Raw genomic sequence first — 27,762 nt, 5'->3', positions numbered from 1 at the left:
TCTCCCACTCCCCCTGCTTACATTCCCTCTCTTGCTATTTCTCTTTCTCTGTCAAATAAACAAATAAAATTTAAAAAAATTAAAAAATAAAGAAAGAAGAAAATATGAAAAACAAAACAAAAGCCTAAAGAGGCAAATCCATGCAGCAATTTGTTCATTTAAAAAACAGAAAAATTAGGGGTGCCTGGGTGGCTCAGTGGGTTAAGGCCTCTGCCTTTGGCTCAGGTCATGATCTCAGGGTCCTGGGATCAAGCCCCACATCAGGCTCTCTGCTCAGTGGGAGCCTGCTTCCCCCTCTCCCTCTGCCTGCCTCTCTGCCTACTTGTAATCTTTTTCTCTCTGTCAAATAAATAAATAAAATCTTAAAAAAAAAAAACAACAACAGAAAAATCAAAGGAAATTTAAAACCATATCATTGGCTATAAGGAGCTGTATTTATGTAATGGTGTTATAGGTACATGGGAAGAACCCTAAGAGTTCAAAAATTTATTTTTACAGCTGCAAGATTATCTCTTTTAGAATGGATGGGTAATGAATAAAGTATTTCTAAAGTCACCCTTTGGCTTTTTCTAATGTGGCTCCGGCTACAAGGACATCCTTGAGTGTGCCGGGGGCAGGGAGAGATTATGTGGGAGAGGGGTAGCAGGACAGGGAACGAGACTGCAGAGGAAACATGGAGGTGCTAATCACAGGCAGCCTTGAGTGGAGTGTGCTGTAAGCCTGCAGCTGACCCGTGGCAGCTCTCACACTGTGGTGGGGACTGCAGAGCAGTGGAGAAAACACCAAACTGGAGATGGGCTGGACCAGATCGCTTCCTGACTGTAGCTCTCCAGCTGCTCCCAGTTCAATGAACCCCAGGTCACGCCGAGACCACCTGGAGGTTTTCAAACCTCCCAGCACCAACGTTTTATAAGTCTAGATCCCTCTCTTCCACTGAAACTCCTTTTCAAAAGAAAATTCATTTGCCTTGTGAATCTGACTGATGTTTCCATCTGTCCCCGGCTGGGGACAACAGCCCTTGAACTTTAAGGCAAAGCTTCTGAGTGTCAGGTGTTGTATCCAATGATGGAAATACCTCATCCCACAGAACCCTTCTGACAACACCATGAGGTAGTCGTCCTTGTAAGAAAACCTGTTCTATACTTAAGCTTTGGTGTTCCATTGTTTCCTTTTTGAGTTTATAGGGGCCATAAAATAGGTTCACAAAACCTTCTACAATCTCAAAACCACAATCTTGTCTAAGTCAAAGGAAGAAAAAAAAAGTTAGTTTGGCAAAGAGCCCTGCTCATTCTAGGTATTTGCCTAGTTGTGACATTAGCTGAAAAGTTACAGCCTGGTTAAGAATTAAACTTCTGTTTGACCACTAGTTTCTTTTTTTTTTTTTTAAGATTTTATTTATTTATTTGACAGAGACAGCGGGAGAGAAAACACAGCAGAGGGAGTGGGAGAGGGAGAAGCAGGCTCCCCTTGGAGAAGGGAGCCTAATGCAGGACTCCAATCCCAGGACCCTGGGATTACGACCAGAGCCAAAGGCAGATGCTTAACAACTGAGCCACCCAGGTGCCCTGGGCCACTAGTTTCTAAAAGATAAACTGTCCTGAATGAGGGCAGAAAAATAAAGCAGAGTGACTGGCACATAGTAACTGCTTACAAATTTTGGTCCGGGTACTGAAAACCAACTGTGTGCCAATGGTTATAGAGTGCTGATATTAAAACTCACCATAACCTGGTAAGATAGATTTCATTATCTCCACTCACAGATGAGCTACAGCTCCAAGAGGTTAAGTCAGTTGCTCAAGGTCATGTAGCTCATAATGCTAAAGAGCAAGTCTGCCTGATTCATAAGTCGGTATCCTTTTTTGGATTTTTTTTAAGCTCTCATTTTCATGGGGTTCTTATCATGGAAGTTGCTGGGCTAAATTCTCCGGTCTTGTTAATCCTCCTGCCATCCCCTGTGTAGTAGGTATTATCATTCCTAGTATACATGAGGATATTAAGGAGCAGTGGGTTAAGTAACTTGCCCCAGACCATACTGCTGGTAAGAATCCCCGAAGCAGAGTCCATGACTGAAACCACCTTAATCGTCTCTGAATTTTTGCCTTGTGTCAAGTATTTGGTGCCATGGGGACAATTTTCACGATCTCACCAAAAGCCGCTTTACAACCTTTACCCCCTGGTTTCCTTCTCTTCCTCTTTCTGTCTCTACAGGTGTAGGTGACTCCATGGGTAGGTAACATCACAGTTACTCCCAGTTCTGTACTTTCATGGAAGTTCAGAGGAAAAGATAAAAACGCTCATTCAGTTCAGAGCCTCGTGCAAACTGACGTGACATTTTTAGGTTCAGCTGCAGGCAGCTAGCTGGGCTTGAACAGAAACTCCATTCTTCAGCCAACCTTCAATCGCAAACATGGTACCAGGAACAATGGAGTATGGAGACAGAAAGGGTGTGAATGGTTCAGGGCAGCCCTGTCCCCAGTAGCCAGAACATACTTGAGACTATGTCCTTCCACAGGGCCTCAAGAGCATCATCTGCACACACAAATGTCAGAATTATTAGGAAAATATAGAATACGGGCTTTCTTTGCAGCTCGAGCTAGTGTGCATACATTTAGCTCCAAGAATGGTCTTCCCACTGTTGTTTATAAGAACAAAAGGAGTGGAACGTCATGAGCATCCATCAGGAGGGAAAGAATTAATCCAACTGTGGCTCCTCTATAGAACAGAATACCATGTGGCCATTAAAAAGGATATTGATAATCCTGATATTAAAAGGTGTTCATGCTGCAGTGTCAAAATACAAAAGTAAATTATAAAATACTTCTCATTTTTTTTTAGAGGCTGCATAGTGTAGTTGTTACAATTAAGGACTATAGGTCATGCTCCCCAGCTCTGCCATTTCTGGCTGGCTGACTCTGAACATACTCCTTAAGCAGTGTGCATACCTGTATCATCATCTGTACAATGGGTTCTGACTCCTAGAGTTACTGGAAAAATGGAATCAATGTACATCAAGAGCCTAGAACAGTGCCTAGCTCATAGCAACTACTCGAATTTTTGCTCCTTTAAAAAAGTAAAACGTGTAAATGCTAACATGAACCAAAAATAATTGTCTGGAAGGCACCAAGGTAGCTAACAGTGATCACAGCATATCACTACATCATGTGATGTTTGCTTATCTGTATTTTCTATTTTTCCATAGTTTAAAAAAAGGCTAGTTTTTTTCCTTTAATAAGAAAGCAACTCACATTTGATTTTTTTTTAATCCTAAGCTTTTTTAAAAAAAAGTTTTATTTATTTATTTGACAGAGATCACAAGTAGGCAGAGAGGCAGGCAGAAAGAGAGAGAGAGAGAGCAAGAGAAGCAGCCTCCCCGCTGAGCAGAGAGCCTGATGCGGGACTCGATCCCAGGACCCCGGGATCATGACCTGAGCTGAAGGCAGAGGCTTTAACCCACTAAGCCACCCAGGCGCCCTTAAATTGTAAGTTTTAATGAGAAACAGAAACCTCACCCAAATTTCTGTTTTTAAAAAGCTGCAGGTCAGGCCACGCAATGCAAAACCTGGAGCCTGGAGAAGCTGCATGGTATTTCCTGGTCCTTTCTAGTTTGGGGCCCTAAAAGCAAGAAAGAATTTGCACCCTAGCACCTTGGCCCTGAATATATGCACAGGCAGGGCTGGGGAGAGGAAGAGAGCAGAGAGAGTAGGAAAGCCCAAGAAAGCCAGATTTCATTCGTAGCAATCCACTTAGTTTAAAATGTCAGGAAGTTTAGTGGATTAAGGGTATTAGGGGCACTATTCATAAAGGTGTTTTGTTAGAACTTCCAAATAGCAATCTGGTGAAATAAGACGTGCACAGCCTTAAATGAAAGCCTGTTACAGTATTTAAAGTTTCCTAGAGAAGAATAAAGACCCTCAGGTATTAATTTACCTAAAGAGCAGCTGCCTAGAAGATACTGTAATGTATCCTATGTAGCCAAGCTATAAAATGGGTTCTCCGTCACGGAGCTAGGAGGTGGGAGCCCAAATCACCCAATGGTAGAGCCGCAATTAACGGTAATGAGAGGCATGTCTGCATTCTGATAAGAGCCACAGCTGTACGCGTATTATAGACTTGCATCCCTTAGAAAATCCAAGGACCTTCAAAGCGGCTGGAATCCAAGAGGCTTCAGAAAGTGTGTTTGATTTCAAAATTCACGATATTTTTTGAGAAGTGGCTAATATACTTATCTCACAAGTGCATCTGGGATGGGAATGTCCTGGCAAACTCTAGGGAGAAAATAAACAGAGACTCCCTTCTGGGGCCCCCAGCAATACGGTGCACCCTGCTAAGTCAATGGATGGAAGTCTTCAGTCTTTCGGACATGGAGCAAACAGTGTTGTCCATGAGTCTCTAAACCACATGTCTGAGAAAAATTCCATTTTCCCCTCCTGCTTCTTAGGAGATCATAGGAGGTACAAAGAGACAAGACTCCTTCAGTACCAGGGGAAGGTCGGGTGAAGGGGAGAGGTCTTACAGAGTATGGTGAAGGGGTGGGTCTGGAGATATGCAGACCTGGGGGTGAATTCTGGCCCCACAAACAAGCAGAGAGCTATGACATGGAGCTCATCTACCTGTCTGAGCAGTTTCCTCATTTCGCCTAAATATCGAGAATACAGTGGTGATAGGACAAGTCCTTGTCCTCAAGATGCTTAGGGTATAGATGAAGAGGTACAAGAGCCACAAACATGTAAAATAGCATGTGTTTGGCAGTATGATAAGGAAAAAGTTCAGAAGATGACATAAGCAAAGAGGAGGGTCACCCCAATCTGGTCTTGGGAATTGGGGTGGTGAGGGAAGGCTTCCTGGAGGAGATGACATTCAACATGGGCTCCAAAGGATAAGAGCCATGCTGTGGGTGGGATGGGGTAAAGGTGGAAAAAGCATTTTAAGTAGAGGGAACAGCCTCCACAAAGGCTATGAAACAAGAGAGAGAGAGCGCTTTGGGGGGGATAGCAAGTAGCTCAGTGTGGCTGGAGAGAGGGAAAGAAGGGCTAAGACTTAATGGGGCCGGACCTCACAGTAAGCCTAGTGACGGAGTTCCAACTTCATACTGAGGGAGACAGGGCATCTCCGAGACATTCGCTGCTTCTGGAAAAGCCTCAGGAGGCAGGGATTGCAGGCATACTAAAGGCAAATGACCTCAGCTCTGTTTCCCAGGTCGGAATTCTCCCCCGACTGTTTGCCGTTTATCTCGTTCCTTTGACAACCTCAGCATTTTTCAAATTATTATGTCTGCCCCATGGAAAGCTCCAAGTTTTACCACCATCTCAGAGCTCATTTGCTGCAGGATCTAGAGTCTCTACTCAGACACCACTGGTCTCAACCAGCACCTAACTCCACACAATTTATTTTCAATTATCAGACCCCAAATCTTTTTTTTTTTTTTTTAAGATTTTGTTTATTTATTTGACAGAGAGAGACACAGCGAGAGAGGGAACACAAGCAGGGGGAGCGGCAGGCAGGAGAAGCAGGCTTCCCACCGAGCAGCGAGCCAGATGCAGGGCTCGATCCCAGGACCCTGGGATCATGACCTGAGCCAAAGGCAGATGTTTAGTGACTGAGTCACCCAGGGACCTCCAGGCCCCAAATCTTAAGCAGGGTTGGCTATCTGGTAAACTAAGGTGACCCTAGAAGTTCAGATCTAAAAAGAAAACTTCGGGCCACCTGGCTCAGCGCCCTCCTTTCATAGGTGAGTTCAAGAGGAGAATAAGTGCCTTGCATGAGGTCACAGAGTTCAGTGGTAGATCCAAAGTTAGACCTCAGATTTCCAATCCCTGACTCCTGCTTTCGTTCTGCATCACCCCCCAATACTCTACAACCCCCCTTCCTCCATTTAGACCAGGGATGCCAAATTCCCACCGCAAAGTCAGAGAGGTCTCACACACACCTGTGCAGCCGTGCGGGGCCATGGAATCTCATTTGCCAGTAAACACCCGGGGAGGAACGGAAAAGATGGCTGAACAGGATGGAAATGATAAGAAGGGAAGCTAGTTAGAGTGATCTTATCCACTAAAAAAAAAAAGCAGTAACATCACAGCAGTTGAGGAAAAGAATCAATTCCATTTACGGCAAGTGCTTTAAGGTAATGAAAAGTGCTCCCAGCATTACCCTATTTCAAAACATTTATCAGATGCCAGGGAAATTAAGCATGTGCAGACATACACCCCATTCTGTGCAAACGGTTTATCTAGCAAAATAACCAGGGGGAAAGAACAGATCTGAGGAACTTCAATTTTCAAAGGCCAAGTGGATCAAAGACAACAGCAGAAAAAGAAATACTAAATTTAGTCATCCCCCACGCCGGGTAATTTCTTTTCCAGGTCTGGGTTGCCGGTTGCGAGGACACAGCCGTGGTGCGAATGATCTTCCTCTCAGTCCCTCTTTATCACTGCCTGAGCAGAGTCCAAAGGGTCAGGCTGGAGGTGCTGATGGCAAGCAGGCTGTGCTTGTGTCCCTGAAATCCCCGTTGGCTGTCGGGGAGCGGTGGTGGGGGGGGGGGTACCACAGAGAAAGTTCTGGAAGTTTTTGGTCCTCAAGAAGTCACTGAGGAAAGGATAATTAAGGTGAAAGGAAAAACACAGGTACAGATGAAGACAGACACATGCCCGTTTTCGTGAAAATGAAAATTCACCACGAGAGAACGTTGAAAATGTCAATGCACATGTAAATAAAAAGGTCTAGAAATGGGAAAGCCGAATGACTGATTTAAGCTGAAACTACAGGGGCTGAGAATTCTGAAACCTTTGGGTTCTGCTCCCTCGCCTCCACACAACGAGGTTTCTGTGTTGAGGGATCTCACAGGCTGTGCCAAGGCATCCAGCATCCTGATGCTCTTCTCCTATTTGTGGACATAAACACTTTGGACAAATTCTAAGCAGCACCGTGGAACAAGGGCTCCAAGGTGCGGCGCTGGGTGTCGCAGGCAGTTGTTCTGATGCTGGTGGATCCCGGGAGATGGTCAGAGCAGAGTAAGCGCTCGCTCTGCCCCAGGACCTAGCCCTCCATGTTCCTTCTGCCAATGCTGTCAGTGAACTCACACCCCAGGCTCAGTGGACAGACATGTTGACTCTGACCTACCTTTCAAAGGAGAACTGATTTCTTCAAGGACTGGCTTTTGTCCTCCAGCCAACCTGTCAAACCTATCTTTCTTCTGGTGACCACAGAGACCCTGCTGGCTAAATTTAGACTGTGAGAGCATTTTTGAAACCTGCCATTTCACTCCAGGGGAAGGGCAGATGAATTTCTTCCCTGAAAATAATATGGCCATCCCAATCGGAGAGGGGGGCAGTTTGAAGAGGCTAGACACCACGGTGGCTCCCAGTTTCTCTGACCTTCACCCTACACGTCTGGGAGAATTTCCTTCCACACGTCCTGGGTATACGGACAGTGAGGCTCATTTTAAAGACTTCTAGGAAAGGAAGTGCTGCCATTTTACTTAATAACCTAATTCTTCTGTTCCAGGAAGCTCATGGCTACAAAGTCCTTACTAATCCCTTTTGGGAGACAAGAAGAAAATGATCTTTGGAGACCAGATACCGGCCTCAGGCACACCTCTGGCTGGGTGCACATTATGTCACCTTTTTGTACCTCAGTCCTCTCATCCGAAAAATGAGAATCCCTCACTGGCTTGTCAACAGGATTAAATGAGGAAATTTTGGGAAGTGTCTGGCTTGTAGTGAGTACTAGACTGATGTCGGTTGCTGTTACTACTGCTTTGACCGCTGCTACTACTGTTGCTGTACCTCAGTTTCTCCAGCCTCAAGCGAGCTTGCCTCCCTGAGCCTCATGTTAGCTTCCGACTGAAAGGTAAGTCGTGCTGACTTCTCAAGAAGAAGTCTCGCAGGGTGAAAATGAGGTAAAATCCTGAGAGCATTTCACCCACTCCTGGGCACACAGGAGTTCCCTTTGCCTGCGTTCCTCTCCTTATTCAAAACCTCTCTTGTTCCAGATGAGAACCATTTCCCCTGTTCTGTTGTTAAAGAATGATTCAAAAATACGCAGAACCACTGGGGACTGAAATCATTCACATATATTTACGGAGTTTCTAGTATGTGATTGTAACTTCCCACTTAAAAGTGCTCAGACAGACAACCAGGGTCTCTGTTTTCAGAGAGCTTAGCGTCCAGTGAAAATAAATCAGGAGACGCTCCTGTTTCTGCTCTGCCCCACAGCTGAATGTTCCTTCGGAATAAGAGCTACCATGTATTGGGCTTATCATGGGTGGGTACCCCAGCGAGAATGAGAAGGTCCTCTATTAGCTCTGCATTCACTTCCTCTAAGTTACTTGGTTAGTAAGCGGTGGAGCTGAGATTGATTTTTCCAGCCAAATTACTAGGGGAAGAGGCTTCTCCAGGGTCTCTGTTCTTCACTGCATTATATTGCCTCAGGTTCAAGTTCTTGCAACACAAGCAACATGAAAGCAAAAGAAAGGCAGAGGAGACTCCCGACTCCCCAAAGCTCACCTGGTGGCTTCTGGAACAAGGGCCGCGGACCGTGCGGGGCAGGACGGGACTAAAGCTTGGGATATGAAAAGCAACCCGGCTGATCCAGAAGCTCTCTTCGTTCAGCACCACCTCATGTCACAGGAAGACACAGGCAGAGACAGGGAATTTGGGAGACTAGCAAGGCCTAGGCTCTCAGGGAAGGAGGTTCTGAAAGAATTAGCTGTAACTTGATTAGCTCATGGAAACGGCCCAGCACCTGAGCCCAAGGCTTCATGTTCCATTATGTTCCACCATTTCCTCAGTGGCAGCAGGGGTGCTCTAGCCAGAGACCCGCATTTGCAATGCTACTTGCATCCTAGGGGTACAGTAAGCTCCATGGGAGGGCAAAGGCCAAGGCTTCTGTGCCCATTTCACCGAAGGAGAAACTGAAGCACAAAGAAGGTGGGGAGTGCATGAGAAACTTGGATTCTGAAACTCAAGGTTCTGTCTTCAGGACCTTGCAGCCCGCAGGCTCCCCCTTTGACGCACGACACAGAAGGTACACATTCAGCCTTGCCAGGTGCCGTGGAGAAGACTGCAGGGCCTGTGCAGGAACAACAGCTACTCAGAGTTCCAGGTGAGCTTCTGGACGGCCTACAGGTGTGTCTAGCACCGGAGTTCAAAGAGCCAACTTTCAGGGATTTCTGGGGTTTGCCAACAAGCATGGTTGTCAACTCACTCAGACTACACAGAATTCTAGGTGTTTTCTTTTCAAATTATCCTTAATGCCACACAAGCTCCTCCATGCTCTCCAGTGGTCTCTAGATATTATTATTAGCAATATCACAAAACCAGAAGCTAATGGAATGGTTCCTCTCCTCACTGAAGAATGGGAGACTGAGATCCCAATAAGTCAAGATGGCCGGGGACAAGTGAGGGCTTTGTTCTTAGCCCTGGCTATCAGAGGCTAGTGAGGGTCAGCTTGATATTCATAGCCCCAGATTATTTATTTGAGAGAGAGAGAGCATGCAAGCAGTGGGAGTTTCAAAGAGAAAGGGAGAGGAGAAGCAGACTCCTGGCTGAGAGCAGAGCCCAGCTCAGGGCTCAATCCCAGGACCCTGAGATGACCTGAGCAGAAACCGAGTCAGACGCTCAACCAACTGAGCCACCCAGGGGCCCCAGGTCTGGCCCTTCTGTACCACCAGGAAAATATGGGCAGGTAGGTAGGCATGAACCCCTCACCTTTCCTACCGGTAGGGCCTGATGGCCTCCTTCTAGGAGGCAACAGGCAGAATCAGGTGTGATTCTTTCACCAGTTGGACTTAAAGATGGTGGAAGTAGGTATAGATAGAGTAGGAGAGACAATGTCCCACATCTTGTACTTCGAGTCTCCTGACCCCTGGGAATGGCTGGGGGCAAAGTGTATCACTGGGGATAATGGAGCAGCTTCTGTTAGAGCATCAGACAACTGGGTCCTAGTCCCGCTTGTCACGTGACTCCGGACAAATGACTTAGTCTCTTTGGGTCAGTGACATCATCTAACTTGAGGATGGTGGTGATAGTTTCCCCTCATAGTTGGGTATGCAGATGAAATGGAACAGCAATACAGATCTTGTTTGAATCCAGGCCCATGAATTACCAGTTCTATCTCCCCAACTGGAAGATCGCATCCACCAGGCTGTGACGCATACTAAGGCACTGTGTATTTTGAGCACCTGGCGGGGCAGGGGAGGGAAGCAGTTATTCTTCTCCACTCTCCGTGACCTCAGAACCCCAACTTCTCTCCTCCCTGACCTCCTTCCTGGTTGCATCAAGGTCTGGATCTTTTCTCTGGCCGCCTGCTAGAGGGTCAGCTGCTTAGGGCAGAAAGCATTTCTCCAGTCTCACGTTTTCCCAGCTCATAGGACAGCAGCTCCCACCCTGGTTTACAATCCATTTATGGTGGGACACCCTGGTCCTTGGGTGTTTGTGCAGTGTTTAATCATTAGGCGGCGGGCTCTATCACTGTGAGCCACAGGGCACCTACGAATCGGTCAGCTATTTGCCTCAGTGCCTCAGAGTCTGTTTGTAGAAGGCTTCTCTTGAAGGACAGGGTGATAACTTCTGACTCAGCCTGGAGCAGGGGGAGGTAGGCCCTGGTTACCTCCGAAGGGCATGGTGGGCCCTGGCTACCAGAGGTGAGCCTTTACACATCAGACAGAAGCACCTACCAACCTAGAAAATATAGCTTTCAGAGATGGGGCTTCTTCTCCCAGAGAGGAATTCCCTAGGCTCTCCTCTTGTTCTCCTCCCATTTCCCTCCCTGCCAAGCCTGGATCGCTGTTTCTCTTCCTCACCACTCACAAATCCCAGTTGTTTTCCAAGATGTACTAAAAGTTGCCTCCTCCAGGAAGTCTTCTCGGTCTGCCTCTGCTCTAACAGGCTCATTTTGACCTCTGAACCAGAAAGCATTGACATTCTGCTGTCTGCACTACCCCTTCCCTCAACTGCCCATGACCTAGTCTTTGCGATAAGGGAGAGGGCTTTTTTGTACCTCTAAGGAAGGCCCCACTCCAGGTCCCAGTGTCCCCATAGCACTAGCAGAGCACCCCCTACACAGTAAGTTTCTGGCAAGTGCCCCGCCAGATGGGGGGGCAGCCACACCCAAGTCATCTCAGCCAGACTTGCACCTGATCCTCACTGAAGACCTACTCTGCCCCAGCCACGCTGCTAAGGGCTGAACCGGTGCTGAGAGTGAGAAAAACAAGGGTGTTCCTAGTGAAGAACCTGGGAGACGTGACTCATGAGGTTCAGTTCAACAAGTACTGACTGAGGACTACTGAGTACAGACACTCTATTATTAGGTCCCAAAACTCAGTGATAAATAAGATAACCCCTGCTTTCAAGGTGAGCATAGACAAAATAGAAAAAAAAAAAAAAAAGAAAGTCAAGATTTTGTTAGAAGTTAAAGCATTGCATGGGGTCCTTTGGGAGCACCAAGGAAGGAAACTTGCTATGTGTGAGATGCCCAGCTGGGTGACTTCTGTCCATTGAATGTGGACAGAAGCATATGTTTCAGCCTGGCAAAGCGGGGTCAAGGGCATTCTGTGGGCCAAGAGCCTCGGGACAGCATGGAGTATGCTGGAGACAGCTAAGAGTTTGATGCTGCGGATGGTGACGATGTGGGCAGGGAGGCCGGTGTGGCAGCAAGGGCCAAGGCTGGCTGGGCCTTGGGGGGCTGGCACCCTGGCCCGTCCGTGATGTGGGGCCACAACACGTTTTAAGCAGGCAAGTGATGCACAGTCATATCACTGTGTCTATGTGGGGGACAATGTGCCGAGGAAGAGGACGGTGACAGCACAGCAGAGGGACTGTGCCAGGAACCACAGCACAGAAGAATGTGCCAGGAAGTGGGAGGATGAGGAGGGATGAGCGGGAGAGAAAGAGACCCAGCACTTTGGCTCCAGTGCTGGAGGAGCTCAAATCTGAAATCTGGGAGCTGACCTCAGTGGCACCAGAGTGGCTGAGTCATTAGCATGACAAGTGCTGCTTGTGGACACAGGAGCTCCCTTACAGACTTCCCGCAGGGACATTCAAGGCCAGGGCCGCATTAGCCCCTCCAGCTTGCTGGCTCTGCTCTCTAGCCCTTTATTCCAGATCATTAAGAGCAGCACAGCCCTCAGGGAGGCTCTGTTTAAAGTAAGAAGCAAGGACATTTAATTGCCTTGGCTAGACACCCTGCTTGAGTCCCCTCCCCCCTCCCCCGCCACACCCCCTGCCCACTCAGGACCCCAGACCCTCCCACAACAGCTTCATCATCTCACAGCATGTGTCTTCAAACATAATCAGAACCCGATCCAAGGCCCTCCTCAAATTATGGCTCTGATCTTGACTTCCCAAAGCGAGCGGGAATTATTGCTTGGCTCCAAGAGATGTTCAAATCCCCAGGGTCATAAACCCTTTCAGGTTCTGTTTCAAGACCTCTGCTGGGGATTTTCACAGGTTTGCACCTTGATGTTATGTGGTGGTCACTCTGCTGGTTCCAAAAAGGGGGCCCTCCTGCCAGGACGTAGAGTATGTACGACTTCAGCTCCTGCCACTTACCCTGGGGGTTCTCAGGCCTTAAATGGCATCTTTGATTTTTCTCCTGACAGAGTATCCAAGTACAGGAGAAGTAGGGGGACCAGAGTTGGGTGAGGAGAATCACACATGCTGAGGGACAGAGGGGCTGCGTGGCCGTGGTGCGGGACCTGGGGCGAGAAGGATCCACCAGGACCCACACTTCCATCCTGGCTGCCCAGTTTAGGCACCTGCCCCTTTCGTGCCTCCCTCTCCCCCTCCGTGCATAATTCTGTGCTATTCTGTGCTACATCAAACTTGCTGCCGTCCAGCAAGGGCGTGGCCTGGGCCCCCACCACTGTGCTGACACCCACCGTGCCCGCATCTCCTGCATTCACGCTTCAGCAGCTCCACGATGTGGTCTCATTAATTTTATCTTTCAGAGGAGGACACAGGGACTCAGGATGGTTAACTGACCTCTCAGGTAGCTGAGAGAAGTCATGTAGCCGAGAAGCGGCAACCCTGGAGCCTGAACGTGTCAGGGGGTCAAGGGTTTGAAATCATTTTTCCCAAAAAAGGTAGGGGACTGGGTCAAACCACTCAGTCTCCCACAGGAGAAGCTCCTGGACACCAACAAACCCATTTCTTCTTGAAACAAGCCCATGCCTTTTTTTTTTTTTTTTTTAAAGATTTTATTTATTTATTTGACAGAGAGAGATCACAAGTAGGCAGAGAGGCAGGCAGAGAGAGAGAGGAGGAAGCAGGCTCCCGATGCGGGACTTGATCCCAGGACCCTGAGATCATGACCTGAGCCGAGGACAGCAGCTTAACCCACTGAGCCACCCAGGTGCCCAAGCCCATGTCTTCTTGAAGGCAGCCTGGAGCCATGGTTAAGTTCTTTGGAGGACTGGATGAGGACTGGGTGGGATGGCTCACGATGAAGCCCGAGCACGCAGGTGAATTTGTGCCCTCCATGAGCTGTTTACCACTGCTGAGGCCTGACTGGCCAGTGCCCCGGTCTGGTTGGGCAGTGTCTTCTGGTTGGGGAAGGGGTGATCCCTGCAGCACATGGGTTTACACATTTTGCACACTAACCCTGCACCACAGAGCTGGACCGTCACTCGCCCGCTCACGGTACACATACTGAGCAGTTCTCGGAGCTGGGCTCTGTGCTAGGAAAGAGATTCGGCTGCAAACAGAAGTGACCTAGTTTGTTTGACTGATGCTTATGGCCGAAAGCAGAGTCATAATACACAAATAAAATGACAGGATGTGAAACAGACTCGATGTTTTAAAAGACACTAAGAGCTGAGACCTTGTCAGATAGAGTGGTCGGGGACAGCGTCTCTGAGAGGAGGGTGATGTGTGAGTTGACACTTGGACAGGGTGAATCAGCCTGGTAAGGCCAAAGGGAGAGGGGCAGGGAGCACAGGCCAGGGAGAGGGAACAGCATATGCAAAAGGTTTGGCGAATTCAAGGAGCTGGTTGGAGGCACGAGTCAGGGAGGGGAAAGTGGGAAGAGGTGAGGTCAGAGAGATAGGCAGGGACTAGAACATGTCCTACCTTGGAGGCCATGGTAAAGCGTCTGGGTTTTATTCTATGTGCACTGGGAGTCCACTGAGGTAAAGTTTTAAGCAGGGGGCAGAGGTGATCTGACATACGTGTTAAAGAAGATCACGGTGGCTAGAGAATGTACCACAGGAAGGTCACAGAGGAGACAATGAGCCCAGTCGGGAGACCACAGTGGGAGCTCAATGAGAGATAAGGGCAGCCTGGACCCACGTGGGGGAGGGGTGGTGGGAAGAGAGAGAGAGAGGAGGAAGCAGAGGGATTTGAGGATCCTTTGGAGGTACTATGCCGAAGACTTGCCAATGGATGGGATGGAAAAGGAGAGGGAACATAAACTTTCAGGAAGACTTATTAATCATCTTTAAGATAATGTTAATTAATATATAGCAAACAGCTGCTACAGTATACGTCAGGCTCTGCAAAGCCAGGGAATGCCAAGAATAAGATATTCTTCTGGTTCCTCTCTTAATTTAGCAGGAGAAAGCACACTCCGTGTACCGTAAATTTTTTTTAAGTAGGCTTGATGCCCAACATGGGGCTCGAACTCATGATCGTAAGATCAAGAGCTGTATGCTCTAATGACTCAGCCTGCCATGGGCCCCAAAGGAGACCACATTTCAAAGGCACGTTATGTGCTACCAGAGGTGAGGGGGAGACCCTGAATGGATGAGACACCCCCAGAGGACCCTGTTGGGGTAATGGGAGGAGGGAATAGGGGAGGGAGGCTTCCCAGGGGAGCTGGAGCCAGTCTTAGAGCACAAGTGGAGGCAGGTTACTTTTTTGGGGGGGGGTTGAGTAGAAGAGAGAGAGATGGGGAGGGGCAGAGAGAAAGGGAGAAAGAGAATCTTAAGCACTCTCCATGCCCAGTGCAGAGCCCCATGAAGGGCTCAGCTCACAACCCTGAGATCATAACCTGAGGTGAAATCAAAAGACAGTTGCTTAGCCAACTGAGCCACGAGGTACCCCCTGAAGGTTACTCCTGATTATTCTGAGAGAGAGCTGGATTCTTGGACTAATTGTGGTTGGCACACCCCCACACCCAGCCCCCTTTTGGAGACAGGCATCATGTCATCTTGGAATATTGGCTTTGAAGTCATGAATATTGGTTGGAATTCAAGACTGCCTGTGTGCTCCTGGGCAAGTGGCTTAGACTCACTGATCCAGAGTCCTCATCTGTGAAATGGGGATAACTCCTGTCCTACTGGATCCTTTGGGGCATTAAAGCAAATTCAGAAACCATCTGAGAGAATGCCTGGAATGTAGTAGGTGCTCAGTGAGTGGGAGCTGTGGCTGCTCATGAGACTCAGAGCACAGATGACAAAGAGCCACAGGTCCTGGGCAGCCTCCTGAGGAACTTCCGTCCCAGGGATACCCAGAGCTCTTGTGAGTTCCTTCCACACTGACTGACTGTGGAGAAATGGATCCGTTCTCCCCACAGGAACTCCTATGGTATAAGGCAGAGGGTGTCCGGAGTCCCCATCTGCCCCCACAGCGCTCAGCCAGCCAAGCCAGCTCTGGCTGACTGGAGGACACCCAAAGGGCCTCCTGTGCTCACCTCTAGTGCACCAGAGCACCCAGTACAAGGCAACAGCACAGACCCCTTCCCAACCCAGACGTCCTGTGGTTCTGCAGCACGTCTTCCTCAGCTGCCTGCTCATGGCTGACCCACAATGCACATCAAGACCGCCCAAAGCGGCAGCCAGAGAGGACAGGTGTTTTTTTTTAAGCCTTGTGCTGCCACTGGTAGGGCTGTGAGTCCCTGTCCCCAAATCTCAGGGTAAGCTGAAGAAGAGGCAGGGGTCTGAGCCCACCGAGCCATGCAACCACCTCATTTCCCTCAGCCCCTTTCATCTCCGCCACACAACCTTGCCACATCCCTCAAAATGTCAGAGCCTCCCTTCAGATCTCATTTCAGGCAATTTTACAGAGCCGAACATCACAGATGAATGAGGGAGATAAATCAAAGTGCATAGTGGATGAGAGGAAACAAGAGGGCTGTGGCAGAGCAGACAAAGCTGACCTCGTCTCCCTGTGATACTGAGACACAGCAAAGCCACGGGGGTCTGTGGTCGAGGCCACACCCAGGGGAGGGTGGTTGAAGGCAGACCCCAAAGGTCTGTGTGTGATCAGTGGGACAAAGGTCACTCTGAAGACTCTGCTGGAGGTTCCCATACTGAAGTAGTTAAATGTTCTCCTGAGGAAAATCACATCCCTAGGGCTTCAGACATTCTTAAGTTCCTCCTAAATAAGAGAGAAAGTTCCCTCATCAAGAGCAGAGCCTGATCTGACGCTGAGCTGTACTCCGGGCACTCGCTCCTCTCCCTGAGCCTCCAGAGGGGGAGGGGGAGACCCAGAAGCTGTCACCTTTGCAAGTACCTAGACCAGAGCTAGGCACCGAGAAGAGGCCCAGCAATTACTCATGTAGCTTCAAGTGATGTTCACCTTCTGGAGAAACTTCTGGAGGGCTGGAAAGCAAGCCTTTGAACAGAGCAGGAGGCAGACACAATGACTGAAAGTAAAGGATTTGTGCCCAGAGATACTGGAGTGCAAATCCTAACTCTGCCCCATATAGCACCATGCCTATGGCGAAGGAATGTCACTTTTTGGAGCCTGTTCCCTTTGATGTCAAACCCACAGTTTTCTTGTATGAACCCCCACCAAGTGCTGTCCGGCTCTCCACGATGCTGGTGTACCTCGTGAAGCCTGCCAGCTATGAGAAATCACAGCACAGGGAAGTCCCTGTAAGTCCGTGACACCACCTGTTCCCAAGGCTGATCGCCCCGCTCTAGAAGGCAGCTCCCACTCTCTGTTGATTTAGGGAACAAGACGCATCCAAGTCTAATTAAATCCTAAGTCAAAACACCCACCCAAATAAATACAATTCACTTAGTCACTTGGGATTTTATCTCCATGAAAATAAAACTGCAGTCCCATAAGCTTCAACTCCTAATATAATTTTGGTGAAGCTCCAAGTTAGAGCAAAATCCATTGCAACGTAGGACAGCGAATTCTTCTTCCAGAGCATCAGAAAGGTCCACAGCCCTGAGACTCTCATCCATAGCTCTGTCCACCCCGTACTCCCCCTCTGGAAGGTTTCATTCTGGTCCTTCAACCTTGGGCGTTCCTCCAGACCCACCATCAGCAACAGCTACCCTCCTCTCCCCCTCCTCTAAATGTGTGGCAGCTTTAGAACAGGCTTAGCTTTGAAGTTCAGTGAGGACAGAGGCTCTTTCTCTCCTCTGAAAGAGGTTGGCTAGCAGAAGTGGGGTCCTTTCAGTCCACTGGATCTGCACACCCCAGAGGCCTTGGGCAAGAACCACACTCTTCATTGATGCACCGTCGTGCAATGACACCTGTCATCATGATGATCAGAGATGAAAAGTTCCTAGGCTCCCTGCCTGTGTAGATGCGTACAGTGACGAGTCATTTTGTGAACCCTGCCCTTCGAGTGATAAACACGAACAATGACTCATAAGAGCTTGGGGACTTAGAATCAGCCGGTCTGAGTGCACACGAAGAACTGGGGGTAGGTAGAAGCATCTTGCCCAAGATGCTCAGTGGTGGCCGAGCCAGATCTAGGACAAGGTCAAGGTCTCCTGGTTCCTACTGCACTCCTTCCATTCCTGCCTGGGCTCCCGTCATCATCATCACCAAAGAGATAATGTGCTCTCGTTGGAGTTGCTTTCTCAATTTCATCCTTTCCAAGCATACCGAGATGACCCTGTTCCCGAAAGCCTGGAGGACAGAGTGGTCACTGGGCCACTAACAATCTCCCTGGCTTTGGTCTCCTCTGGTGAAGGGGAAGTGGGAAGTTCCAAGTGGTGATTCTGAAGGTCTCCGTCCCCGCAGCTTTGCTCTGTAAGTTCTATCCAGCATGGACCAGCTTGGGAGAGGTGGGTCTGGAGAAAACATATTCACATGCAAGGTAACCTGGCATAAAAACCCTGGGCTGTCACAGCTGTCCAGCATGACCAGTCTAAAGGTGACAACTGTAACCAGAGACACTTGGCAGACCAATGGAAGGGCTGCCTTATCCACGGGGCTTCTTTAAATCAGCTGCTGCATTTTAGTAACAGAAGTCAAGGCTAGGTTGCTCTTCTAAAGACAAAGGACATTAAAGGAAACAAAAAGAAAATCTCAAACAGATGATGAGATAAGCAGGCCTCTTGTGACACTTAGGTAATGTTTTGGGGGGATCTTCCAAATCATCACCAGCAGGAAAAGAAACCTCCCGCATTTTATTATAACAAGTTTAGGAAGACCTTCAGCCCCCATGGCTACTCCTGGTCCTTCTGGCTCCATACCACATGGTGACAGTCTCTGCGGCACTAGGCACCGTGAATTATGATGGCTTCTTTGGCTTCTCACCCCTCTAGTTGATAGCAAGCTTCTTGAGAGCAGGGAGCAGGGACTATGTCCTACTCCTCTTTGGCTGCATGGTAGGTGCTCGGTAAATAGTATATAATCATCAGCATTTTCCATCAGCTGTCACATATCAAAACACAGTCCAAATACTTTGTTGAAATGCAGCTGAGTACTCGCTTCGGCAGCACATATACTAAAACTGGAAACGCAAATGACTGATAGCATTGGTTACGATGCCTTAAGCAACTCAGTTTTCATAGTCCCCATCTGCTCATTCTTCCCAACCCAGAGGAGCTACTGAAAGCTATCAGTCCTACTGGGTGCCGAAGGGCCTGGCAATGCATAGGTAGGTATAAATATATGACAAACTACATAATACAGGACTGCTTAAATAATGGGGAGGAGATGGCATAAAGCTAGGGCTGTCACTTGCATGTAATTAAACGATGATAGTCACTAGTACAGTTCACCATATATTTTCTCTTCTTATAAGCACATGGTAAAATCCTATTTCCAGTCACCTTTGAATTCAAGCATAGCCATGTGACATCTTTTGGCCAACAACAGATTGGTGGAAGTTATATGGGCCATTTCTGGGCAGAAGCTTTAAGAGATAGTGTGTGGCTCACCACACTCTGCTTCTCTTAGCCATGGTTTGCCAGTGCTTTAAATAGCTGGTGTGCCGGTACTCGGGTTCCTAGAGTGACAATGATGTAGAACATAGATTCCAACTGAGCTGCAATGGCCAGACAGCGAGGGTGGGTGTTTGGGGGGTTGTTTGTTACACAGTATAAACAATCTTATGCTGACTGATGCAAAGACTTGCCCAAGTACCTGGATTAAAACACATGATGCCATTTTCCATTGCAGGGGACAGATGCAGTCAGATTCTGACTTAGCATTGGGGCCTAAGCTTTAGGTTGCTGAGACAGTAAGCACAGAAAAAGGTGCCCTATTTTGGTTTTTCTTTTTGACCTCCCATTCTTGCTTTCATATTGCTAGATGTCTTCTCACACTTGGAACAAACATCAAGTATACAAATTACCTGTAAACAGTTACTGAAAAGGCACTGGTTTTGGGAAATGTGCTTTGGGGGAGTGGCTGTGCTCTCCACATACACACATACCCCCTCTTTCTCTCTCTCTCTCTCCTACACACACACACACACACACACACACACACACACACACAGAGAGAGAGAGAGAGAGCTGTACTTCTACTGTGGTGTAACCTGGAACACAGTTACAAAGTTGGGCAATGCCGGGGAGACTCTCATGTGGCCACTACCCCCTCCCCTCTCTTTTTTTTAAGTGGAAACATTGCATGCATGTGAAATGATACTCCCCAGACCATTCATTCTCTTCTCTGTACAACCCCTCTGGGAGAATTCCTTTGTGGCTTAAACTGCAGATGGTTTCCTTCCTGTCAGCACCCCCCTCCTGTTCAGCACAGGTGGCCCCCTGCCCACCCATTCCATAAGCAGCAGCTCTTCCTTAAAAAGGAAGCAAGTGGTACCAGCAGCAAAGAGGCCTCTGGGAAAAGCCCATGCAGTAATTATCACCCTGTTACCGCAGAAAGAGAGATTTGCCTCTAAGGCTCCTTTTATGAGCTTTAAGATGAATGGAACTCTCACCCTCTCCCACTCTGTCTCTCTCTTTGCTGTCCATAAGCAGAGGAAAAGGGGGAGAGGGAGGATCATGGATGCGGGCGCTGTGCTAGAGGCATCTTCTTGTCCCCAAAAGAGGAGTATAATGCAGAACTAAGAACATGCTCCGGGGCACTGGTTGGTTTAATGGGCACTTAAGAAGGGAAGGGAAGGACAGTGAGAGAGGAAAGACGGGAGACAGAGAAAGAGATGGAGGGGAGGGAGAGATCCACTGGTCAACTCAAACAAGAAAAGATCAAGGCAGAATAGTCTGGGGAAAGTCAGAAGGGAGGGGAAAGCAAGACAAAGTTCATTTCACTTAGGCTGGTCCTGTGTGGTTGAGCAGAATCGGATGCTCAAGGGGGTCCCTGGGTAGCTCAGTGGGTTAAGCATCTGTCTTTGGCTCGGGTCACGGTACAGGGTCCTGGGATCGAGCCCTGCATCAGGCTCCCTGCTCATTAGGGAGTCTCCTTTCCCTCTCCCTCTGCTTGTGCTCTCTCTCTCTGTCAAATAAATAAATGAAATCGTAAAAAGAAAAAAAAAAAAGAGTTGGACGCTCAACCCACTGAGCCATCCAGGTGCCCCATGTGCTTGCATTTTTCGTGACGAGGGGCTCATTTAAAGAGAGGACAGGAGGATAAGGGCTCGGAGGCAGGGAAATGCAAGTCTCTGAACCGAGGGCTCCCTAAAGTGGTAGTTGCATCTGGGAGGGTCTGGCAGGCCCGGATTTCAGTTCCAGTGTAGACACCTGCCAGCTGTATATGTAACCTGCTGCGTATTTACTGACCTGACCCTCTCAGGGCACCATGGCTGTATCTATGAAACCAAGATGCTACCTCCTCTCAAAGGGTCAGGGTTAGGAGAAAACTGTGCTTGGCATAGTTCCTCACATACAACGATCCGTTGGGAAATGGTGACTATCACTGTTTTTGTTATTTTCTGGCCTGTATTAGTTGTCTATCGCTGCTGTAACAAATTATTATAAACACGGGAGCAAAAACAACACAAATGGACTATCAGGTCTGTGAGGCAGAAATCCAAACTCAGTCTCATGGACTGAAAGCAGGGTGTTGGCAGGATCGCCCTCACTCCACGGTTCTGGGGCAGGGTCTGTCCCCTTGCACGGTCCCCTTTAGACAGGCCACAGGCACTCTTTGGCTGGGGCCCCTCCCTCCACCTTCAGGGCCAGAGGGCAAGGGGAGTCCTTGTGGCTCAGTGCTCTGCCTGCTCTCCCGCCCACCTCTTCTACTTTGAAGACCAGTAATCACACTGGCCCTCCAGGATAATCCAGGCTAATCTCTCTATCTAAACACTGACTGATAAGCAACTGTGATTCCTACCCCCGACCCTGTGGTGTAACATACCCCCGGGTTCTGGGGATTAGGCTGTGGACACTGTGGGACCATTACCCTGTCTGCCCGGGGCTTGGAAGGGAGGGCAAGGGAGTGGTTCCCATTTGTGCCTCCTCTCACCTGCATACCTCAGCAGGGGCTGTGTCTAAGGCACACCTGGGTTGGGGACCTACTACCTGGTAAGGGCACCCATCAATGTCGTTTGCTGCTAGGGATCTTGGGTCTGGATTCAACTCTTCCCTGCAGGTCAGGCCTAAATCGGTGAATACACAGCGGGATGCCAGGAGGCTGCCTCCATCCACACAAATCCCAAAGCCCAGCAGTGCCCTGGGCCTTGGACATCTTGTGACATTCCTGGTGAGGAGGAGGACTGGGCCCCGCAGGCTGGTGAAATACCAGTTGCATAGTTATATCAACACACCATGGGACTCTTAATTCAAGCTGAACCTGGGACAGCTCTGGGCCTAAGGTCAGGGCCCCAGCCAGGGACTTGGGTAAAGCTTGTAGGATGACTGTGAATCCTCATTTTCCAAATGTAATCTCAATACCGAGAACATTCAGAGCTTGGAGGGCAATGAAAACCCCGTAACAAGAAGGAACAGAAACAGTTTCTTTTTCCTGCTTGGTTTCTTGGCATGGCATCAGAGGGCCACTGTCATTTGGTTCAGGTCTCAGGCTGACGTTTCACTGCACAGCATTCACTCTGCACTATTTTTACCACCACTTCAGTTAATAGGAGCCACTGGAGGTCAATAAATATTCTAATGGTGTAGAAGAAAGTAACCAAGTCATTTCCAAAGCCCTCCTCCTGAACTAAATGTGCGCAAGGGGCCTGATTTCTGTCCTTGCGTGCACCATCAGTGACACTTGCGTGACCAGGGGACACCATTTAGAAGTAACCTCGAACTGCATATCCAGGATGCCAGCGAGGGTCCTCAGCATTAGGGCTATGCTGCCCAGGTCACAGACAGTGTCCTGGGAATGGAAGCTTTCCCAGAGCTGAGCTCTACGCTTTGAAAGCACTCAGCTCTTGGGAGTTCAAGAACTTTTGATGGGTCCTGAGCGGACAGCATGCAGGAACTGGCAGGAGTTTTAGCAAACCATCTGAGAGTCTGCGAGGCCGGCCTCCTAGCTCCCCGGGGCCTATTTCTTCCTCCTCCCAGGCTGCCAACTCAGGGCCTTCCATGCTGAACCTCTCTGTATTTGCCTGTTATCTGGGGCCTGCGACTTGGAACAAGCCACCTCCATTTGTCCCTTTTGATCCTGCCCCCTCTGCCGGCTGGCCGCTGATGACTATCAGGTAAAAACTGGAGCCCAGGAGTGGCAACCCCGAAGAGTGACAGCAGATCAAAGGCAGACTTGGCACTGTGGATTTACTACCCTCCCTTCTTACTTCTCAGACACTGGCTGGTGACATACAGGACTCACGGACCGACAGGGTCCCTATCGCCCGGGCTCTGAAGGTACATATTCCTATCAGTTCCTTTTAATAGCCCTGAAGATACCCCAGCCACGTCCTGCTGCAAACAGCCACGCTCCATCTGGTAGGTCAGCGTCCTTCCGGGCCTCCCCCTGGAAGAGCTCTAGCTCCCAAGCTGTGCGCGCTGAGGTTAATGATTTTCCTGTGGGCGCCGTGAGGTGATCTGCCCTTCCTACGCTCCCCTTCTCTCGGCTGACGTCTCATCAGGCCCTCAGTACTTTTCCTATTTCCTTCGTAGCCCTCATGTCGTCTGCAGCCTATGCGTGAATCGTTAAGGACTGGGCTGTCTATTTCATAAAGAACCTCCTAGAACTACCTCAGCTCTGGGACCTTCTTTCTTCAGCTTAAAAGGGAAGAATTCTGGAAAGGTGCTGCGTTTTTTTGTATTTTTTTTTTTTTTACTTGTCTAATTTCAGTAATTTAAAGAACACGTTTCTCATTATAGGGACAAGAATAGGATTACCTTGTCTGAAGCCATTTGCATACTACCTTCTAAAAAAATACCTGCACACCATCTGTGGCATTCTCCTTTGATATTTCACGTTAAATTGTCTCATGCCAATGCTATTCTTTTTTTTTTTTTTTTAAAGATTTTATTTATTTATTTGTCAGAGAGAGAGCGAGCGAGAGCAAGCACAGGCAGACAGAGTGGAAGGCAGAGTCAGAGGGAGAAGCAGGCTCCCTGCGGAGCAAGGAGCCCGATGTGGGACTCGATCCCAGGATGCTGGGATCATGACCTGAGCCGAAGGCAGCTGCTTAACCAACTGAGCCACCCAGGCGTCCCGCCAATGCTATTCTTTACCTGAAACAATATTTTTTAAATCTTGGGTTTGATGTACTAGCTATACATTTTTTTAAATGCTACAATTAAAATGTAAAAGAAATATTTCCCTGTCTGCTATCTAAAATTACTTCCTATACCACTAATATTAGCCTCACTCTTCGGGAAATACTCATCTAGAATACAGTTTTTGGAAAAGATTTGCATGAAGAACTTTATAGCCACAAATCTACTACAATTTCAACTTTTCCAAAGATGAAGCATTTCTATGGTCTATTTATAATAACTTCAGAGATGAATAAAATTTAACATATTCTAGAAAAATGTAAAATATCTCTCTGCCTACAGGTTAAAACTTATATGAAATAGGAGATTTATAGGCATTATTAGATCCTATTTTTAAAAAGAAAATAAAAGCCACCTGAATTCTAGCTTTAAAAGCTGGTGAGTATGGGACACTTGGGTGGCTCAGTTGTTAAGCATCTGCCTGTGGCTCAGGTCATGATCCCAGGGTTCTGGGATCGAGCCCTATGTCTGGCTCTCTGCTTGGTGGAGAGCCTGCTTCTCCCTCTCCCTCTGCCTGCCACTCCCCCTGCTTGTGCTCTCTGCCAAATAAATAAATAAAATCTTTAAAAAACAAAACTGGTCAGTTATACTTTCAGTCTGAAATGATCACATCTGAGCATTCCAGTCTGGGGAGAGCCAGAAGACACCACTGTCCAGTTAGTCCCATCAGAGAGGCTGAGCTGGACCACATAGCAAACAGTATCCATCTCTCCGGCCCCCACCCTCAATCCTCCACCTCCAAACGCAGGAACAAGCCCAGCTGTGATCTATAATTCCATTAACCCTGCAATGAAGCATTAAATTAAACTGCCTCGCACAGATTCTTCTTCGGCTGCAAGGGAAAATGTACCTTGTAAAGCCTGAATTTCATGCTGATAGATTTACTAAGCAGCGACATGTTTACAGGAGAATACAAATAAGCAAAATCACTAGGCAAATTGTTGAAATCTCCAGTGGGGGTGATACAACAACGGACTTTCTCCCTGATAATGTTTCCTCTAAAGAGTTTAGTTACAGAGCACCCCATCCTTAGAAAGAGCAGTTCTCTGGGGTGCCTGGGTGGCTGAGCTGCTTAAGTGTCCATCTCTCGGGTCATGATCTCAGGGTTATGAGATCGAGCCCCGTGCCGGACTCCTTGCTGGGGGTGGAGCCTCCTTGAGATTCTCTCTCTCCCTCTCCTTCTGCCCCTCCCACTCTCCCTCTCTAAAAATAAATAAATTTTTTAAAAAGGGCAGTATTAAAAAAAAGGGAGCAGTTCTTAAGTGGTTCACCGTTCTATGGAATTTTCAAACCAATCCTTTTAAATGAATCAATTCCAGGAAGAAGGCTGGCTTGAGCTGGCATGGTGGCGATGGGCCTTTGTCATCTCTAGCATAAATCACCACCCTGGACACTGCGGACTCTAAGAAGGGCATATTCAAGTCTGTGGCAGAACCCGGGCCAGATCCCAAGTTTCTGACAACTGATTCAGTGTTCTCTACACCAACACAGCTTCTTGGCCTTCCTGGAGAGACGATGAAGATTCCTCTTGAGCAAATTTCATTCCTGGGGGGATGCCCTAGTTCTCTTAAGCCAGAGAGCCAGAGACATCACTTAGCTCTTTGCAGAAAGTATATGCAGCTAAGAGAACAGCAAGAAGCTGGGTCTGTACTGCAAATATGCGGATTGCTGGCACAAGAAAATTAGCACCCCCAAAATGTTTGGTGGCCTCAAGCACACACATCTAAATTCCATTTTCGGTCTCATTAGCACACATGGGGAAAGAGGTCAAGTATGCCAGCAAAATCCTTCAATGGTCAGACCACTAAAGGGTACTGAAATCTAGAAACACTGCACAGCAGAGCTGGAAGGGGTCCTGGAAATCATATAGTTCGAACCCTGCTTTAATGGATTGCTCAAGGTCATAGACTCTATGTGCCAGAGTCAGGGTTACTAAACAGCCCTCTATACGATAATGTTCTCTGAAGCTCTTGTCGTCTCTGACAGGGGCTGGGCAAGGGCTAGCCTTTCGGCATCTCAGCATGCGCAGTACAAACGACATCCCCAAGCCTTGCTTCCCAGGGCCAGGCCGCAGGAGACCCGAAGTAAGGCCTGCTCACCAAGGCCAGGAGCAGTTCCCTTGGGCACCCGGGCCCTCTGTGCATCACCAGGGACTGTGTTCCAAGGTACCATACCTAGAAAGCCGGCTGACAGAGGAAGTAAAGTGGATCCCTGGGGCCTGAGCAGCCGACAAAGTTGCAGTAGCAGCACAAAATAACGACCCAAACTCCCTGAGCCCAAACTCCCTCTCTTTTCGCTGTCAGAAGCACCACCCTAACCAGGAGCAGGACTCCAGAATCTTCCACAGTGCTCTCCTACCTGCTGCACCAGCTTCCAAACCCGGGCACAGCTTCAAGGCCTCCTGACCCCTTCATGGGTCACAGCGGTGGCCGTCTGCTCTCAATATCACACCCTCACTTCTCAGGCCACTCTGGAATGATCTCTGCCCCTGGTCAGTCCCACGCCGAGCAGACTTACCTGTCAGCATCGCCGAGGCCCAGGGAGGTATTTCTTTGCAGGGTCTCCCGCACCACTGCCATGCCATCGGGCAGCCGATTCAGGCGACGAGTGTAGAGACCAAGTCCGCCATCGGTCATGTACCTGCAACAGGACCAGAGGATGATGCAGGTATATGGTCAAGAGTAATTCATGCACAACCTTGTTCATATCCAGGAGCCCTGCATGGCCACCCCGTGCTCTAAGGGGGAAGGAAAGGAGGCTTTCCCGAGGCTCTATCTCTGATCACAGCCCAGGGATAGCTCCGCTGTTGATTCAACCCAAAGGATCACCCACTTGCTGGCAAAAATAGAACTCGGCTTAATTAATCCAAACTCACAGGAATCTACAGAGCAGAAGGGAACTAGTGAACAACATTAACTGTCAGATGTATTCATGACATTCTTTTAATCTGGCAATTATACAAGCAGGTGTCTTACCTAAGTAACGGGAGTGGAGCTGACAATCATTAGCAAAGCATAGGAAAAAATTTGACAGAAGAGTGCAATGGAAAAAGTGGGCAAGCATTTAAAAGAGGGAGAAAGAAAAGACAGAGGACAGATGGGCCACCTTTGTCATCACCAGCAAGTTGCTTCTCTGGGTCCTGGGTCTTTCTTTCATCTGAACTATGGGACTATTACAGCCTTCCTGCCTCTCCAAGGCACACATGAGAATTCGCCAGGTAAGGCGTATGAAGGTGCTCTGCCATTTCTGTAAGACCAGAAACTGGAAGACGTTATTAGGGGTGTCATTATCTTGAAGTGTCTACAATCGTGAATGTCACCTTTGATAGCGACGTCTTAGAGGGTTGTCACAAAACTCTCCAACACTTAGACTAATTTACTCTTCCAGATTTCTTAGTGAGTCCACAAAGCTATCTTCTGATGGAGTCAGTGTTGTCGGGGGAGGGGGTGTACCCCTGGAACTTCTTCTGTAAAGACAGACATCTGCTACCCAGACCAGTTCCCGAGAGCTTGGCCACCGGCAGGAGGTAGTTCGGGTACAAAGCAGCTTTGCCTCATCTACCCTGCCTCCTTCCCAGCATCCCATAAGGAAGACTGCTTGTGCCATCGCTCCCACCTTCAGAGGAGGACAGGAAGGCAAGATAGAAGTTGGGCAGAGCAAGAAACCAAACTTGGGTCTCTTGAATTCCCACATGGGCCCCATCAGATAGACCTGCAAGGTATCTGAAAATGTAGGGGTCTTACATTTCAAATGAAATGACATTTATTAAGAAGACCAAGAAGGGGTGATTTTCCTGAAACAGTCCACGGACCTGCATCACACAGAGAGTTTCACTGCATTTAGTATTTTAGCTTTAGAATACATGAAGTAGATTTTTGAGGGTTCTCAGTTCTGGACTTTCTTCTACATCGAGTTTGGGTGCTTTCTGGGATATATTCTTAGAAACATGGAGTTACGGGATGCTGTGGAGGTTGTCCATGACCAGTAAGTTTCAGTTAGGGGCA

General features: G+C 48.4%; 1 protein-coding gene across 12 annotated transcripts in view; it reads right to left on the bottom strand.

Moving 5' to 3' along the window:
• The window catches only part of NAV2 (neuron navigator 2), a 397,127-nt gene that overhangs the window by 98,720 nt on the left and 270,645 nt on the right, over window positions 1–27,762 (bottom strand). For all 12 annotated transcript variants that reach the window (XM_032357750.1, XM_032357752.1, XM_032357753.1 and 9 more), the window contains one exon: window positions 26,276–26,398. In XM_032357750.1, the coding sequence (XP_032213641.1) occupies window positions 26,276–26,398 (123 nt within the window). The remainder of the gene's footprint in view (window positions 1–26,275; window positions 26,399–27,762) is intronic.

Source organism: Mustela erminea, chromosome 9 (genome assembly GCF_009829155.1).
Source record: "Mustela erminea isolate mMusErm1 chromosome 9, mMusErm1.Pri, whole genome shotgun sequence".
Classification (NCBI taxonomy): domain Eukaryota; kingdom Metazoa; phylum Chordata; class Mammalia; order Carnivora; family Mustelidae; genus Mustela; species Mustela erminea.
This window is presented reverse-complemented; position numbering and strand designations above follow the sequence as displayed.